The sequence below is a fragment of the Amaranthus tricolor genome, chromosome 7, assembly GCF_026212465.1.
Source record: "Amaranthus tricolor cultivar Red isolate AtriRed21 chromosome 7, ASM2621246v1, whole genome shotgun sequence".
In the NCBI taxonomy this organism is placed as follows: domain Eukaryota; kingdom Viridiplantae; phylum Streptophyta; class Magnoliopsida; order Caryophyllales; family Amaranthaceae; genus Amaranthus; species Amaranthus tricolor.
The window spans coordinates 3,879,179-3,894,869 of record NC_080053.1 but is presented as its reverse complement, the minus strand read 5'-3'; the positions used below and the strand labels follow the sequence as shown (position 1 = coordinate 3,894,869).

Below are 15,691 nucleotides of genomic sequence, written 5' to 3'. Positions count from 1 at the left end.
AGACATGTCCTGCAGTCTGATGATCGCCTCTAACGTCCTCTTCCTAGGGCGACAATCCAAAATCGGAGGCGTGCGCTTCGATCCCTCAAATATAACCTTCGCTACGTGCCCACTGTAGCTGGGTATCAAACTAGTATCAATAGGGCCCCCGGGCTGGGGTGATGTGATCAACCAGTCCATGTTCGCGGACTGTGAGCGCTGCCTCTCCCATGGAACCGCATCCTCAACCTGGCTGGCTCCTGCGTGACAGCCGTGTTATGCCCTCTAACGAGCGTCCAATCAACAGGATGACCGACAGACTCATCCTGATCGACAGACTCTTCCCGACCGACAGACTCTTCCCGACCGACAGACTCATCGTAATCAATATCATCATCACCTGAGCCGACTGTATTGCTATGTAGGCTAGTCTGGCGCTCAAAGCAACTACACACATGGTCTAGGGTACTCGAACGTTGGGCTTGACTATGTCTGGCCGCCTGTTCCTGCTTGGCTCGCCTTGCAAAACCCGTAATCCCCCTCTCATGGGGATCCCTCACAGTAAACACGGCCTATAACTATTGCCGCTCAATAACCCTCTAAAAAAGCCTTTTTCTTTTCCCTGATTTCCAGCCAATTACTGTAATTTTCATAATTTAATAAACTATTAATAAAAAATTAAAAGCATAAAATAGTACATTAAGTTATATTCATTTTAATTACACTTACAATATTTATTTAATAAACATTTAATTAAATTTAATAACACTTACAATCATATAAATTATTAACAACTAAATTAATTCACACATATAAACAAATAAATAATTATTATATTAATAAATAATTATACAACTAAAATTTAATTAACAACTAAAACAAAAATTTATTAACAATTATTATATTGATAAATAATTAAAAACTAAATTTTAATTAATATATTATTATTATATTAAAAAATAATTAAACATTTAAATAAATTATTTAAATTCAAAACTAATTATTATAATAATATTATCACAATAAAATAATATATTAAAATAAAATAATACAACATTTATTAAATAATAATAACTTGAAAATAAATTAAATAAACAAAAGGAATTTCAAAATTCAAAAAAAAAATAATTTACTAGTCACACAAAAAGTGCGACTGAACCTAGGAGGAGTCGCACAAAAAGTGCGACTAGACCTAGGTTTAGTCGCACTTTTTGTGCAACTGTTCCTAGGTTCAGTCGCACTTTTTGTGCGACTCCTCCTAGGTTCAGTCGCACTTTTGCTGCGAGTCGTAATTTTTTTTTTTTGAATTTTGAATTACATTAAAATAGAAATTACCTCGAGTTTTTGTAAACAACTCCTTCTAGGTTCAGTCGCACTTTAGCTCCGATTAATTTTATGTGTAGATTTTGTGTTTTTGAAGTGATAAAAGTGTTATTGAGTGAGCTTGAAGTGTTTTATAGAAGTTTTAAAATTTTTAAGTTCAAGGGCATTTTTGTCATTTTATTAAATTAATTTAAAATAGGGGTGGCGATAAAATGGAAAATGAGGCGAAAAATAAGGATTGGGAAATTTTATTGGGGATGGATTTGTTTTGAATAATGATTTGTAATTTTGTTAGTTTTTGTGTTTTCTACAAACAATAGCTACACAACAACGATAATAATGTCAAACCTTTAATCTTAAAAGGTTGAGGTCGACTAATTCTTATTTTTAAGGAAGTGACTAGGTTTTATCGGGCTCGTTTTCATCACCCTATCGCTCATTCTCATCCTTTATTTGTGTTTGGGAGTGACATTGAGCAACAAAACTCACGAGAAAAGTTATCTAATTAACAAACTATACTAATTATGTCGAATTTTAGTTCAAGATACTGCAAACTAAGCTTTCTCAATCATCATCTACAAACCATACTAATTTAAGCTTGCATCAATCCTTTTCACTTTGTATCTTTACACAAAAGAAAATCTTGGGAAAATTCCAAATAATAATTCTAAGTTTTTGACTTTTTTATGTGGTAGACAAATATTTGTTTTTTAATTCACATGATAACACCAAGCTTTTAACTTTAGACAAAATGTCAAGCTCTTTGTTAAATTAAGTTCTTATTTCGACCAAGTTTTTGAATAATTATGCCTTAAGGGGTAATCAGGGTGTTTGCTCTTATAAAAAAAGGTCGTTATTAACGTACATTTAACAAAAATCTTAACTTTTTGTATACCAAGTCGAAAAGATAGAAGTTTAAGGGGTTACCATGCAAATTCAAAAAATGTTTATCTATCATATGAAAAAAACCAAAAACTTAAAATTACGTGAAAAGTTAATATAATTTAATGAGTATTCACAACTATCATACCTATAAACACTCACTAAAGCATTTTATTTATTTAAATATTTTGACATTGACATATTGTTATTTGAAGAGCTAATGAGTAAAGGTGCATGTTGTTTCATACACTATTATTTACAACAACAAACCATGTTAGTAATGATACGCCAACACATTGACATTCTAATATTTTTATAGTATTATTGTAAATAGTAATGTATAAAATATCATTATAAAATTTAATAGTGTAAATTGGGGATGTGGTATTTATAAAATTCAATTATACGACTTTCTGTATTAATTAAAAGAAATTTGCACCGACGTTAACAAGAAATTCCACGTGGTTATTGAATTCTTCTTAACAGTTACAACTTCTGGACACGCAATCTTCAACTTGCTTTTCTAAAACCCTTTCTTTCTCTCTTTTTCTTCTTCCTCATCTCTCAACAGCCAAACAAGGTCATTTTCCAGAATGTATCCTCGAAAATATCGCAATTTTTGGAATTAACCCAACAAAGATACGTGCTTTCTGTCCTTTTGTGTTGCTTTATGTTTTGATTTGTATGATGTTTTGTTGATCACTGAATTGTTGGGTCACTTTAACCAATGCCTGTTGATTTTAACTTGGACTACCTGTTATATAAATGGTCAAGAAACTTGGATCATTAAATCAAAATGCTGCATTTTTAGTTTTCTGATCTTGGTTGCAATTATTACTATAAATCTTAAATTGGGGTATCAAAATCTGAAGTTGGTAATAAATATTTGAAAAGAGATATAAACTGTGTATATTTCTACTTAGTTTGTTGCAAGAAAAATGGTGGGAACTTCTGAAATTGAGAATAATCATGGGTTTGCAAATGGTGTGTGTGTTAATGGAGCAATATTAGAGGAGAAACTAGATGAACTTCGACGACATTTTGGTAAAGCAGAGGGTGATCCTTTGAGGATTGTTGGGGTTGGGGCAGGTGCTTGGGGTAGTGTATTTCTAGCATTGTTGCAAGATAGTTATGGTCATCTTAGAGATAAGGTTTTAATTAGGATATGGAGGAGACCTGGCAGACAAGTTGACCGAGCGACGGCTGAACACTTGTTTGAGGTGATTAATTCAAGAGAAGATGTGTTGAGGAGGCTAATTAGGAGATGTGCATACTTGAAGTATGTAGAAGCGCGATTAGGTGATCGGACATTGTATGCTGATGAGATTTTGAAAGATGGGTTTTGTTTGAATATGATTGATACACCTTTATGCCCTTTGAAAGTTGTTACAAACTTGCAAGAAGCTGTTTGGGATGCTGATATTGTAGTGAATGGCTTGCCATCTACGGAGACTAGAGAGGTGTTTGAGGAGATTAGTCGGTATTGGAAGGAAAGGATTAGTACACCCGTTATTATATCTCTGGCAAAGGGTATAGAGGCTGAATTGGAGCCGGTGCCTCGCATTGTGACTCCTACTCAGATGATTCACCAAGCTTGTAAGCCTTCTTTTCCCGCCTAGTAGTTTATGATCATTTTATCAAAGAAGTTTGCTTGTGTGCATTTTCATTTACGTTCTTGGCAAAGGAAAGATTGCAGATGAAGCTTTTGATATAACAATATTATGTGGCTCGAAGTACATATGTGGCTCGCACCTAAATATGGGTTGCAGGGTTTTATGTACACAAGCTTACCTTTGTAATTATAAAGTGGCTGCTTCCGATGGACCCTTGTAAACAAACATGTGCAAGATATTTTGATGTAGTCCTCTATAATGCGATGATTTTTTTAGTCCACTACCAATATCCCTCTGAGAATTTTCTGTTTACATCAGATTCCTGTGATAATTCACGATTATGTTGATTTAAAATTATAATTTGTGCAGCTGGAGTGCCCATGGAAAATATTCTTTATCTTGGAGGACCAAATATTGCAGCAGAGATCTATAACAAAGAGTATGCTAATGCTAGAATTTGTGGAGCTGAGAAGTGGAGGAAGCCTCTAGCAAAATTTCTAAGACAGCCACATTTCATTGTTTGGGATAATGGTGACCTCGTCACACATGAAGTAATGGGAGGTTTGAAGAATGTCTATGCCATTGGGGCTGGTGAGTGATCTTTCTGCTCCTTTATTTGAGGTTAAAGTGATTACATAAATGTTGATCTGAGCTACTCCGTAATCTTTGGATAATTGGAGCTCTAAACATTCACTAAAAATGACCTTAGTAGTTAGAACCATGTAGTAATAGAGTGTTAAATGACCCTTGTGGAGCTATGATAGGGTTAGTGTTGCCGTATGGTTGGGACTTGGGAGGGTGACGGATTACTTGGCCCTGATAAACAACGTATCAATTAATGCTTTTATGGAATGAATTATTGAGAATTTGGAGTAAATTTTCCGCTAATTCATTGCAATATATTAAACAATTGAAAAGGAACAAGACACACCTCTGTGACATGAAAGAGCCTATTGGGGAAATCTCACAAACAACAAATAGGAAAAGCATGTTAAAACTCTGTTTTGTACCAGAGAGTGATACCCAACGTAAAATTTTTTTTCATAAAAGCACATAAGTCACTTACAAAAGGAATGAATTTGACCCTCAATGATCAACTGTTTAAGCTCTTTCTAAGTTTGTGCTTCAACGGATTTTATGTCCCAACATCCTAAGATTGGCATGTGAAATAAGCTAATCAAAATATGAACAGGATATATATTTATGCTTTCTTCAGGGTGAAGCCACCACTAAAATGAGCATATAAGAAAAATACAATGTTCTATGTCTTATAAAAATTGAGCATCAAAGTCATCACACAGCCATGTGTGTAGTCCAAAGGAATCGTGGATTGTTCCACTCACTTGCTGATAATCTGCTACAAGTTCTCAACCTGAATTTCTAGGACTAGGTTTCTTCTTTTCCACCTTTAAATAAGCGGAGAAACTAACCCAAAATAGAAGCCAAAACTGAAAAAGAGTATAATGGATCATTAGTCTGACGTTGGGGAAAGATAGGCGGTGTCGAGTGAGAATTATGCTTACTCTGGCTTTTCAGAAGTGGGTATCACAGCCATGGTTATTAGAATCTCAATCTTGATCTACAATTTTACGATTATAAGACAACCAATTTGGATTGTAGGTAGGATCTTAATGTTAGTGGAATCGTGCAATCCTAATTAGCTCAAAATTTAGCTGGTAGGATCATAACAATATTTTACGATCCTAGATCCTAACAATCCGATTCTACAATGGTAGTTTCAATTGTAAAATATTTACATATAATCCAGATCCTAACATGATTCACTAGCTAATTTGCCTTTTGAATTCGCGATTCACTCAAATTTGTCCAAGAATAGCCCAAATCGACCATGATTCGCTTTTTTCGATTTGATTCGCGAGGAGATTAGCAAATCATGTGACACTAATCCAGATTTCACATATATATATATATATATATATACCAATTTTGATCCTACCCCTCAACAATCCCAGGTAGTATCCTGATTTTAGCAACCTTGATCACAACCTTAGCACCTACCTTTTAGTTGAGCACGAGATCCATCCATTCAGTTAATATGTTTGTTTATCCTGATAACTTAGTTAAAGGAGCTCAGAATTTGAGGAGTAATTAGAATTCATTGGGTCATTTATCTTGCTGATTCAGAAGCCAACGTTAATGCTTAGGTAAGTAAGTTTACATTCAGCAACAAATGTTCCACAATCCTATTGCACTAATTGCAAATTACTTTTTTGAGCATCACTAAAACCTCTTCCATAAAGTAAACCTTGTGATAGAGTATGAATGTCTGATGTAACAGTTATGCCACTGTCGAAAGATGTCCATCTAAATTCTGTTCCATGTCTCCTCAGCTTCTTGTAGTGAGTTTGATGCTAACCTGTCTTCAATATTTACTTTGAACTTTCGGTTTAGAGATCCTTGTATGTCCAAGAAGCTTTTATTTGAACTTCAGGTCCTTGCCAAATCTCTAGTGATCTAGTAAGCTTGACATTTCCACAACTTTCAGGTGTAGTTACTTACAGGCTACTGGATGTTTGACGTGTTTTGTGCGTTTGTTCATGAGAAGGCCTGCTATATAAATTTTTGTACGTTCCCAGTGAGCTTGTATCAGAAATGTTCTTACTCCAGTCCCTTATAAAATTTTGACGACTCATCTTACAATACAAAAGGATTCATTATTGGCAACTGAGCCCCCACTAGAGTTAGGTTACAAAATAGGTGCTTAAATCACATTCATGCCATGTGATATGCCTTGGGCCTATTTGTATTTCAAAGAAATTAAGTACGTGGACCCAACCATGTAATATTATCAAATACTCATAATGTCTACTCCCACTGTTCTTTAAAGTTTTCTTCTCTTTTAGTTTTAATTTGTCCCGTAGTTGACAATATAACTTTGTTCTTCTTGTTAAAATGTTTCTTGCATTCCATATCTATTTTTAAGCGTTTCTTCTAAACTCCTCTTCAATTTTTTTGTCCCTACGTTAAATTGCAACTATGACGACAAAAAACTTCAAGGAAAGGAGAGTATTATATATTTATGTATCAACCTTTTAATATGATATGGAAATCATTTGAGATTAAGGGGATGTTTGGTATGAATTTTTTAATGTCAAATAAGGGATTCAATTACCATTACTTCACATTTTTTGTTTGGTATAATATTAGGTTAACCCAATTCCTTTCTTGAGCCTAATGGATACCCTTATTTTGTTACCTTTCATTTATGTCAAGTAACAAATTCCCTTTCCTTAGGTAGTAGTTGTCTTAAGTGTTTCTCTTATATTGTTATACCAAATAACATATAACTATAATCCTCACCTTTACTCTTACTCTTTTTTATCATTTTCCGTTCCATTACATTTTATGTTTCCATACCAAACAACCCCTAAGAATCATTTGTACTTTTGGAATATTGTTTTATCAATATTCAAATATAGAATGGACACTTAAAAAATAGAATGTTGTACAATTATATATGATAATAATAGAGATGATGACTCACTGACTTTAGTGTATCATTGATTTTTTATTGTTGTCATAAGTTACTTTATTGTAATATTTTGATTCGAAATCTAAGTATGTGCTGATCTTTTTGGAAACTAAAATACAAGAGTAAAAGGCACTTTGAAAGTAACTTGGTTCGTTGGTCAATAGACAGGAGTGAAGATTGATTTGAAGAATTGAGATTTGCAATGGCATATGACAATAGATAAGGATGAATGGAAAAGGAGAACATAAGTGAACATTCATTGAAATTTATTTTCGTAAATTGGTATTAAACATAAGGTCTCCTCTTTGTTATTGACAATCTCTCATTGCTTTGTTTTTGTTTGAGTAAGGGATCTCTTACAGCTAAGATTATGGCTTTGACATAAGTGTTGTTGTATATCAAAGTTTGAAAACAGTGAATGGCTTAGGCTTTCAATGTAGTCTAGTATTGTAAAATGTAGTCTTTTTAGTGTTTGATATTTAATCTCAAACATGGTCAATCATTGTGGAAGAGTTCACATGTATTAGGTCTACTTTATACATAACCCAAAATTATTTAAGGAGGTGCTCCTTTTGAGATCTATATTTAATTCGCAAAAAGCCTTAACTTTATGGCTGTAATTTGCAAATTATTCTTTGATAAAATTAACTATGTGGGATCATCATTTTAACTTTCAAAAGTAGAAGCTCTAGTGCTTTTGGAAGATATTTGTCATCTACTTAGTGAGTGAAGATCCGTTTGGCTATCTTTTTATTGAAATATTGATTTGGGTTAGTTTTGCTGAAGTCAGGCTGGACCACTACCCGGAGCCACATGAGCAGTTGCTCAGGGCCCCAATTGTTTGGGGCCCAAAATATTTTGTATTATTTTTAGAGTAAAAAAAAACTAATGGGATTTTATGGTAGTAATTTATGGTCAAAAGATTAAACTCTAATCTGACTTGCCTTTTCATTTTCCCCACTTCCCTATAATACTTATCATAAATCCGAAAAATAACTCCTCGACTTCCCATTTTTAGTAATCATGGCTGTAGTTTATTTAATTTTTTTTCTTCCTTAAATTGACACTTTCTCTTTTATTTTTCATACTGAAATTCAAGTAATATATATAATTTCTTTAATCTTTTCAAATGGTGAAGAAGTTTTTCATTCATGGCCGGTGAAGGTTGAGAGAAGTGTTCCATCATGGCTGAGGTCACCAATGAAAGATAAGAAATGTATAAATTAAGGCAATTGATTTGGTGGTCACCAATTACTTGCAGTGTCTTGGGTTTTGAAGGATAATTATGCTAAGTTATATCCTTTTAGATAATATGGTCATGTTGGGCTTCATTTGTTTTTGGAATATCTTTGCACATATTCTTTCATATGTAGAGTTGAATTGGAATAAAACACTTATTATATTAGTATTTTCAGATATTTTAGGATATACCACTGAGTTTCTCCAAAATTTACCATATACCACATAAAATTTTTTAATTCACTATATACCATTGAGTTTTCGTACGTTAGCACAGAATACCATTAATGACAACTGCCATCAGTGTGCCGTTTGTGGTTTATTATTAATTCACCATATACCATTTTTTTTTGCGTCAAATACCATTCTTTAAAAATATAGCCGTTGGAAGAGTGTAATGGCTAGTTTGTGCTTACATTGGAATTGTGATAAACAAAAGAAGTGTCATACAAACCAAGTAGTTAACATTTTGTTCAAAAGCAACTTGACACTAAACACTGTTCACCAAAAAATGACACTAAACAATGCTAAGTAGCAGCCTTTCTCTTCTTCCCCCTTGTGTTGCCTTGTTGTAAAGAGGAAGCTGCATGTTCTGCCTTCTTTGCTGATGTCTTTTTTGCCTTGCATGTCACTGCATTGTGGCCTAGTTCTTTGCATAGGCTGCATTTGTTATTCTTGTGCCTCTTTCCTTTTTTTGCTTCATGAGCAGCTCTTCTCCTTTGCTTAGGTGGTCTGCCAGCATTTCTTTTCCCTTGGGGTGGTGCAATTTCTGACACATCAAGTGAAGGCCAATGAGTTGGATCAGCCATGGGGTGGATGTGGTCTCCATAAGTGAGTTTGTATGCAGCCCCCTTGTAGAAAGGTGAGACAAAGTCCTTAGGATCAAGTCTCTGGATGTTAATGACCCCGAGACCATGCTTGCAAGGGATCCCTGATCCTTGCCATTTCCCACACCCACAAGTCATATTTCCAAGGATGACAGGGAACTTGACATGGCCATCTTTCACCTCAAACTCTCCACCACCAGTTGCAGTGACATGGCGGAACCTAGACTTATCAGTCCTAGTCTCCAGCACCCCCTTTGCATGCTCTGTCAGCTCATTAGGTTCCATGCCCACTGCTTTATCGTACCTGGAACCCATCCTTTTCATGCACCAATTTCTGACAGCTTAATTATTCAAAAAAAAAAAAAAAACCACAGTAAGCAACAACAATTTTTTTTGCATTCAAATGAGCAAAACAGGGACACAAATTTACCTTCTAGCAATGTCAACACAGGCATGTCCCTGTTGGCCTTTGTTATTGCATTGAATGACTCTACGACGTTTGTTGTGTTATGATCACAACAAACTGTCCTGTCAAACATGTGCACACTCCACTGCTCTTCTACATTTGTGAGATAATCATATGCTGCTGCATCATACTCTTTTATCTTGGATATAGCTTTTCCAAACACATACTCATTGTAGGCATTTGTAGCAATTTAAAATAGCTTATGAAATGCTGTCCGACTCCATCCTACAGCCTTGCAATTTGAGTACAAATGCTGGCAGCATATTCTCGTGGTAGCTTTTGGGCACACCGCAAACAATGCTGATTGAACCCCTTAAAAAAAACAAGACTAAGTTAGTAAACAGCTTCATAATCTCAAATTAAAGACAAAGAAGAAACATACCCTCATCCTGTCACTGATAAAAGTCCAGTCATCCTTCTGAGATCCATACTGAGCAAACAGGCACCTCAAGTTTCTGAAGAAATAAGTCCAGGACTTTATGCTCTCTGTGTCAACAATTCCATAGGCTAACAAAAAGATCTCATTATTCCCATCTATTGCAACTGCAGTGAGCATAATCCCTTTGTAATACCCACTTAAATGTGCACCATCTATTCCTATGATAGGTCTACAACCACCTAAGAATCCTCTCACTTGAGCTGCAAAAGATATGAAACAGGCCTTAAATTTCAAACCGCCAGTCCATATAATCAGAGCATATGACCCAAGATTTGTGGACTTTATAATTTCAACATACTTTGGAAGAGCTGGATAGGACTTAGCAAACCCACCATGTAATTGCTCCCTGCCTAAACTCTTCACTTTGTATTAAAATCTCAACTTCACAGGGATCCTATACCTTTTCATGCATAGCCTCTGCAATGAATCAACTGGGACATCTAGGTTTGCCTCTAAGTCTTGTAACAATTGTCTGCATAACCATGTTGAAGAGACCATAGGATTCTCTTTTAGCCTCCCACAAGTTGCATGCTCTCCTTCTAGCTTCTTTCTGCCCAATTGACTTTGTCTCTTAGAACTGAAGCATGAATCCTCCAAGTGCAATCCCTCATCAAACACCTTGCTATGTAACTCTTACTGTCAGTATGGTTAACTGAAACAGAGAAGCCCTCTTGTATGCAGTAATCTCTGAATACATCTAGAAACTGTGTTTTGATTTCAAAAATCAACTACTCCTCAAGAATAATGGATCCAAATGGTAAGTGAGACCAAATTTTACCATTTTTGTACATTTTGTCTAACACGTTAGACTCATCTAAGTAATCCTCAAAGGTCTTCTCATGTATATTATCACGAACATCTTCTTCTCTCACAATGTACTCATCATTAATGTCCAACTCCATATCAGAATCAGCCTCAACATCAGAAGCTTCATAATCACCATCTTCACTATCATCAGAAGGCCAACCATCAGACTCAACATCGATTTCTTCAACCACCAATTTTTTTTCGCTCCTAGTGTTGATTTGCCTCCCTGCTACAATTTTGTTGCCAACATCAAGGCCAAACTTAACAGTAATGCTTCTAGGCACCCTCCACTCTTTGGGTTTAAGTCTGGTTTGTTCTTTGGGCTGGGTTGGTTGCCTATGTGCAATTGCTGTTGGGTGTGGTGGTTGTGCTGTAGGGGGGGTAGGCTGCCTGGGTTGGTCTGTTGGTAGTTGTGCTTGAGGGGATGTAGGCTGCCTGGGTTGGTCTGTTGGTGTTTGTGGTGGGGATGGCTGCTGTTGGGTTGACTGTACAGGGGGTATATTCTTCTTCATGGAGTAAGCTTTTTTCTTCTTGGAGGATTATTTGGTTGAGATATTTTTGTTTGTGAGTATGGAGGTTGTGAAGGTTGAGGTTCTGAATCTCCTGGAAAAACCTCATCAGTTGCTGGCGTAGCAAACACTCTTACATATTCAATTCCATCATCATCAACATTCAAAACAGGGACGTCTACAGCCACAGTATATGCCTGCTGGGCCAAAAGCTGCTCAGCAACTTATGCTTCCTCAGCTTTCCTTCTATTCTCTTCCTCTATTAGCCTAATAGAGGATAGTAATACCTTGCGTATGCTTAATCCACCGAACTAGCAAACTTTGTGCGAAATTCAGTCATGACCATCACGCTGCCTCACAAACCTCGTCAAACAGCCTCTAAGTTCAACCGTCAGTCCCAATTTGCTTTCCGACCTGCAATTCACTTCACACAAATCTACACTTTGCAAATTTTTGATGGAATTTTAAGGGTTCCAGATCAATGAAGATGAATAGAGAGTTTCTTGAATGGAAAACAAGTGCGTTAATTTTTTGTAAGACATACGTTGTGTTTGGGGAAGTCAACCCTAACAATGGCGCCAGTTGAATGCGTAAGGGCATACTGGTAATTTACCACAAACAGCACACTGACGGCAGTTGTCATTAATGGTTCTGTGCTAACGTACGAAAACTCAATGGTATATGGTGAATTAAAAAAAATTATGTGATATATGGTGAATTTTGGAGAAACTCAGTGGTATATCATGAAATTTCCGTAGTATTTTTGATGAAATGTCATTTATTTAGTCAAAGGTTGAACGTGATAGTTTATTTTTAAGTGGAACTTGAAAAAAAAGTGCAAAATTAATATTTTTACCACTAAAAATCACAATGTATGTACTAAGATTATTAAAAGGTTAATTTATGTTTGCATATTATTGTCTATTGTCCATAACACTTGATGTAGGGAGGAAGAACAAGTTGTTCTGAAAAACAGTTTGCATTTCTTTAATTCAATTTTTAATTGAAATTTTGTTCTTATGAACGATTGTTTTCAAGAAATGAACCAATTAGTTTGAAATTTATTTATGTTTTTAAGAATTTGTTATCAAATAGTAGTTCATTAGTTTAAATAATGAGCGATAAATTCGTTTTCAATGGGCCAATAATTATATTTTCACTCAGGGCCTCTAAAATGTTCGACACGGCTCTGGCTGAAGTCTCGAAAATAGTGAATTTTAGGGCATATTTTTGTTAAAAATAAGAATCAATTGTTCCACTATAGATATGAGTTCTTGGTTCATAGTTTGTATTGAAAGAAAAATAAACTCCACAAAATCTAACCCCTTGCCCCTCCCAAGTAGAATTACCCTTTTCATGTTTCGTCTGACTCAAGAAAATTGCTTTCAAAGAATGTCTAAAGAGTCTTTTTTGGTGGATGCATATTAAATGCCATTTGATTGCATGCTATTTGACTGTGGATCTTCTTGTGTATTATATTTTTCTGAAGGTTTCAAAGAGCTATTTAAATTAATCTCGTGTTTGGAACAATATTATTATTCATAGTGCAATATGGAGCAAATAAATAGATTGTAAATTTTTAATCATGTCAATGAGTTCTTTAAATTTCCATTTTTGTATGGCTGATGCAGGAATGGTAGCAGCTCTAACAAATGAAAGTGCCACCAGTAAATCTGTATATTTTGCACATTGCACATCAGAAATGATTTTTATCACGCATCTTTTAGCAGAAGAACCGGAGAGACTTGCCGGTCCATTGCTAGCAGATACGTATGTTACCCTCTTGAAAGGTCGTAATGCTTGGTACGGTCAAATGTTGGCAAAGGGTGCCCTGAGTCTTGATATGGGTGACAGCATCAAGGGAAAGGGTATGATACAGGTACTATAAAACGGTGTACTATTGATTTGAATTTTGGAAATGAAACGAGATGATTATAAGGTTACTTGTGAACCATTTTTGTCCCTCATATTTTCAGTGCTTAGTTTCCAGCAAAACTTGATAGTATTGCTTGCTGATTTACTTCAATGTTGCCTATTTGAAATTTTTAATTGGGATAATCTTCTCATGGTTTCTTGTCATCCTGATTCGTTATTACATAGAGATCTACAGGGTATGAAATGTAGATACTATTAGGTTAATACTGGATCGGAAGTGAGGAGTACTAGATGGAGTGGCAGGTTCTCCACTCAATTGATTTTGGCTAACTTGGGGGATGAAGGGGTTGTCATGATGCACTTCTGTAATATGTAGTACTAGTCAAGTGTTAGAATGGTAAAGCAATTATTCTTATGGTCTCATAACTGAATGTTTCTCTAGTGACCGTCTAGCTGCCGTTTGTTTTTCAATGTCCGCCTTTGTGATCAATTTTGCCTTTTGAGTGTAGGCTGCATGCGTCTGACCCCTACTTATCCCGTCTGGACGGGAGCACTTGGTGTTGGGCCAATGTAATGTTAAGAACAGCTGATCAGGTGATTAATTTGCGTGCCTTTTGGTAGATCGTAGATTAGATGCCTTTAGGTAGATTCAGCATCAGGTAGTGTGTGTGAACGTATGTTTTGTCATGTGCCTGGCTTGTTGTAGCCTCAAGCTATTCCTTCTTTTTTTCATTACTATTTTTTTGCGACTTTACGTTCATCCCAGTTTCTTCCTATTTATTGTAATTAGATGGATCCACGGTATTATATTATATAGTTGTGGAATCAAGCCATTGACTGATAATGTCCAATAACATGCAGGGTGTTTCTGCAGTGAAAGCATTTTATGAACTACTTGGTCAATCCTCCATCAGTGTGTTGCATCCTCAAGAAAATAAACCTGTTGCTCCAGTTGAACTATGTCCAATCTTGAAGACACTTTATAGCATACTTATAACTAGGTAAATTGCTCATTCTGTGCAGTTGATCTGATTCTCTAGATCTTGCCAAGTGGATAATAACATTTTCTACTGTGTTCTTCAGGGACTTCCCATCCCAGGCTATACTTCAAGCGTTGAGAGATGAGACTATGCATGATCCCCGAGAACGAATTGAGATAGCTCAATCACATGCGTTTTACATACCTTCACTTCTCGGGCAGTAACAATAGCTTTGGAGTATATCTTATGGCTCATTTGATAAATCTGCGATGATCACGTCAGGTGGATCTGTAGCGCGTGCTATCGGAGGGATTGTCTGATTTAAGTTTAGCCTTTAGGGGTGGCTAAATGCTTGTATACAATCACTTAGTTGATTGGTTTGAACAACTGAGAAATGTGTGATTTATGTATTTAGTTACCATTAGATTGATGAGTTTGTTTTTCCAGACTTTTAGTGTCAATACAACTTTTGTAGTATTTTTCAGTTGATATTTCTCAACTTTTCACAATTCTATTATCATTAAATATGGTTACTATGAGTAGTAATATCAAAGGGACTGAGAAAGAAATTATAAATTGATGATTTTCTATGTATACATCATAAAAAATTAAAAAAATATAATAAAAATTTAAACATTAAAAAATTAAAAATTTTAATCAAATTTTTCTTTTTAAAATAGAATATTCTAAACGAAAAGATGTTAGTTTTTAATGAAAGTATGAAACTACCAAAAAAGCTTACAGATTTTATGTTATAACTACTAATTGATGAATGGATTATTGAATTTCAACATCAAGGCCGACACTGCTGCTTTCCCTCATTCTTTTAAGTCTTTTAATTATTATTATCTCTTTTATTTCTTTGCATTCTATTCATTTTTAAATTTTAATTCTAAATATCTCTTAATGTGGTTAAATAAAAATATAAAAAGTTAATATTTATATGATTTATATTCAAGAAATCAAATAAAATTTTACTTGACTATGTTTTAAATTATAGATATATAGATTAAAAATGAAGTACAAATTAAAAGTAAACAAAAAATAATGATCAAAAGCCGAACGAGACAAAAAGTGAATGAATATAATGATTTCTCATTACTTATAATGATTAGAAGGAGCCTTCTGTGTATGAATATTAAAAACTAAATAAATGGAATAGAAATAATTCAGAGAATGGAAATGAAAACAATAAGAACAACTAGTTCTCCTTTTTTTGGTATAAATGTGGAAATGAATTTAGTAACAACAATTAATCA

The 15,691-nt window shown here is 34.8% G+C and overlaps 1 protein-coding gene across 2 annotated transcripts; it reads left to right on the top strand.

Moving 5' to 3' along the window:
• The first annotated feature begins 2,652 nt into the window (after positions 1-2,652).
• LOC130818828 (probable glycerol-3-phosphate dehydrogenase [NAD(+)] 1, cytosolic) lies at positions 2,653-14,990 on the top strand. 2 transcript variants are annotated; one of them, XM_057685058.1, is made up of 5 exons: positions 2,653-3,780; positions 4,167-4,388; positions 13,209-13,456; positions 14,314-14,453; positions 14,536-14,990. In XM_057685058.1, exons 1-5 carry the CDS (start codon positions 3,123-3,125, stop codon positions 14,654-14,656), a joined length of 1,389 nt encoding a protein of 462 aa, XP_057541041.1. In that variant the 5' UTR covers positions 2,653-3,122; the 3' UTR covers positions 14,657-14,990. The 2 variants fall into 2 exon arrangements, 1 of the variants encoding a protein (XP_057541041.1); XR_009044016.1 differs by lacking the exon at positions 14,536-14,990 and adding an exon at positions 13,962-14,046 and having other exon boundaries at positions 2,689-3,780; positions 14,314-14,432.
• Positions 14,991-15,691: the final 701 nt, after the last annotated feature.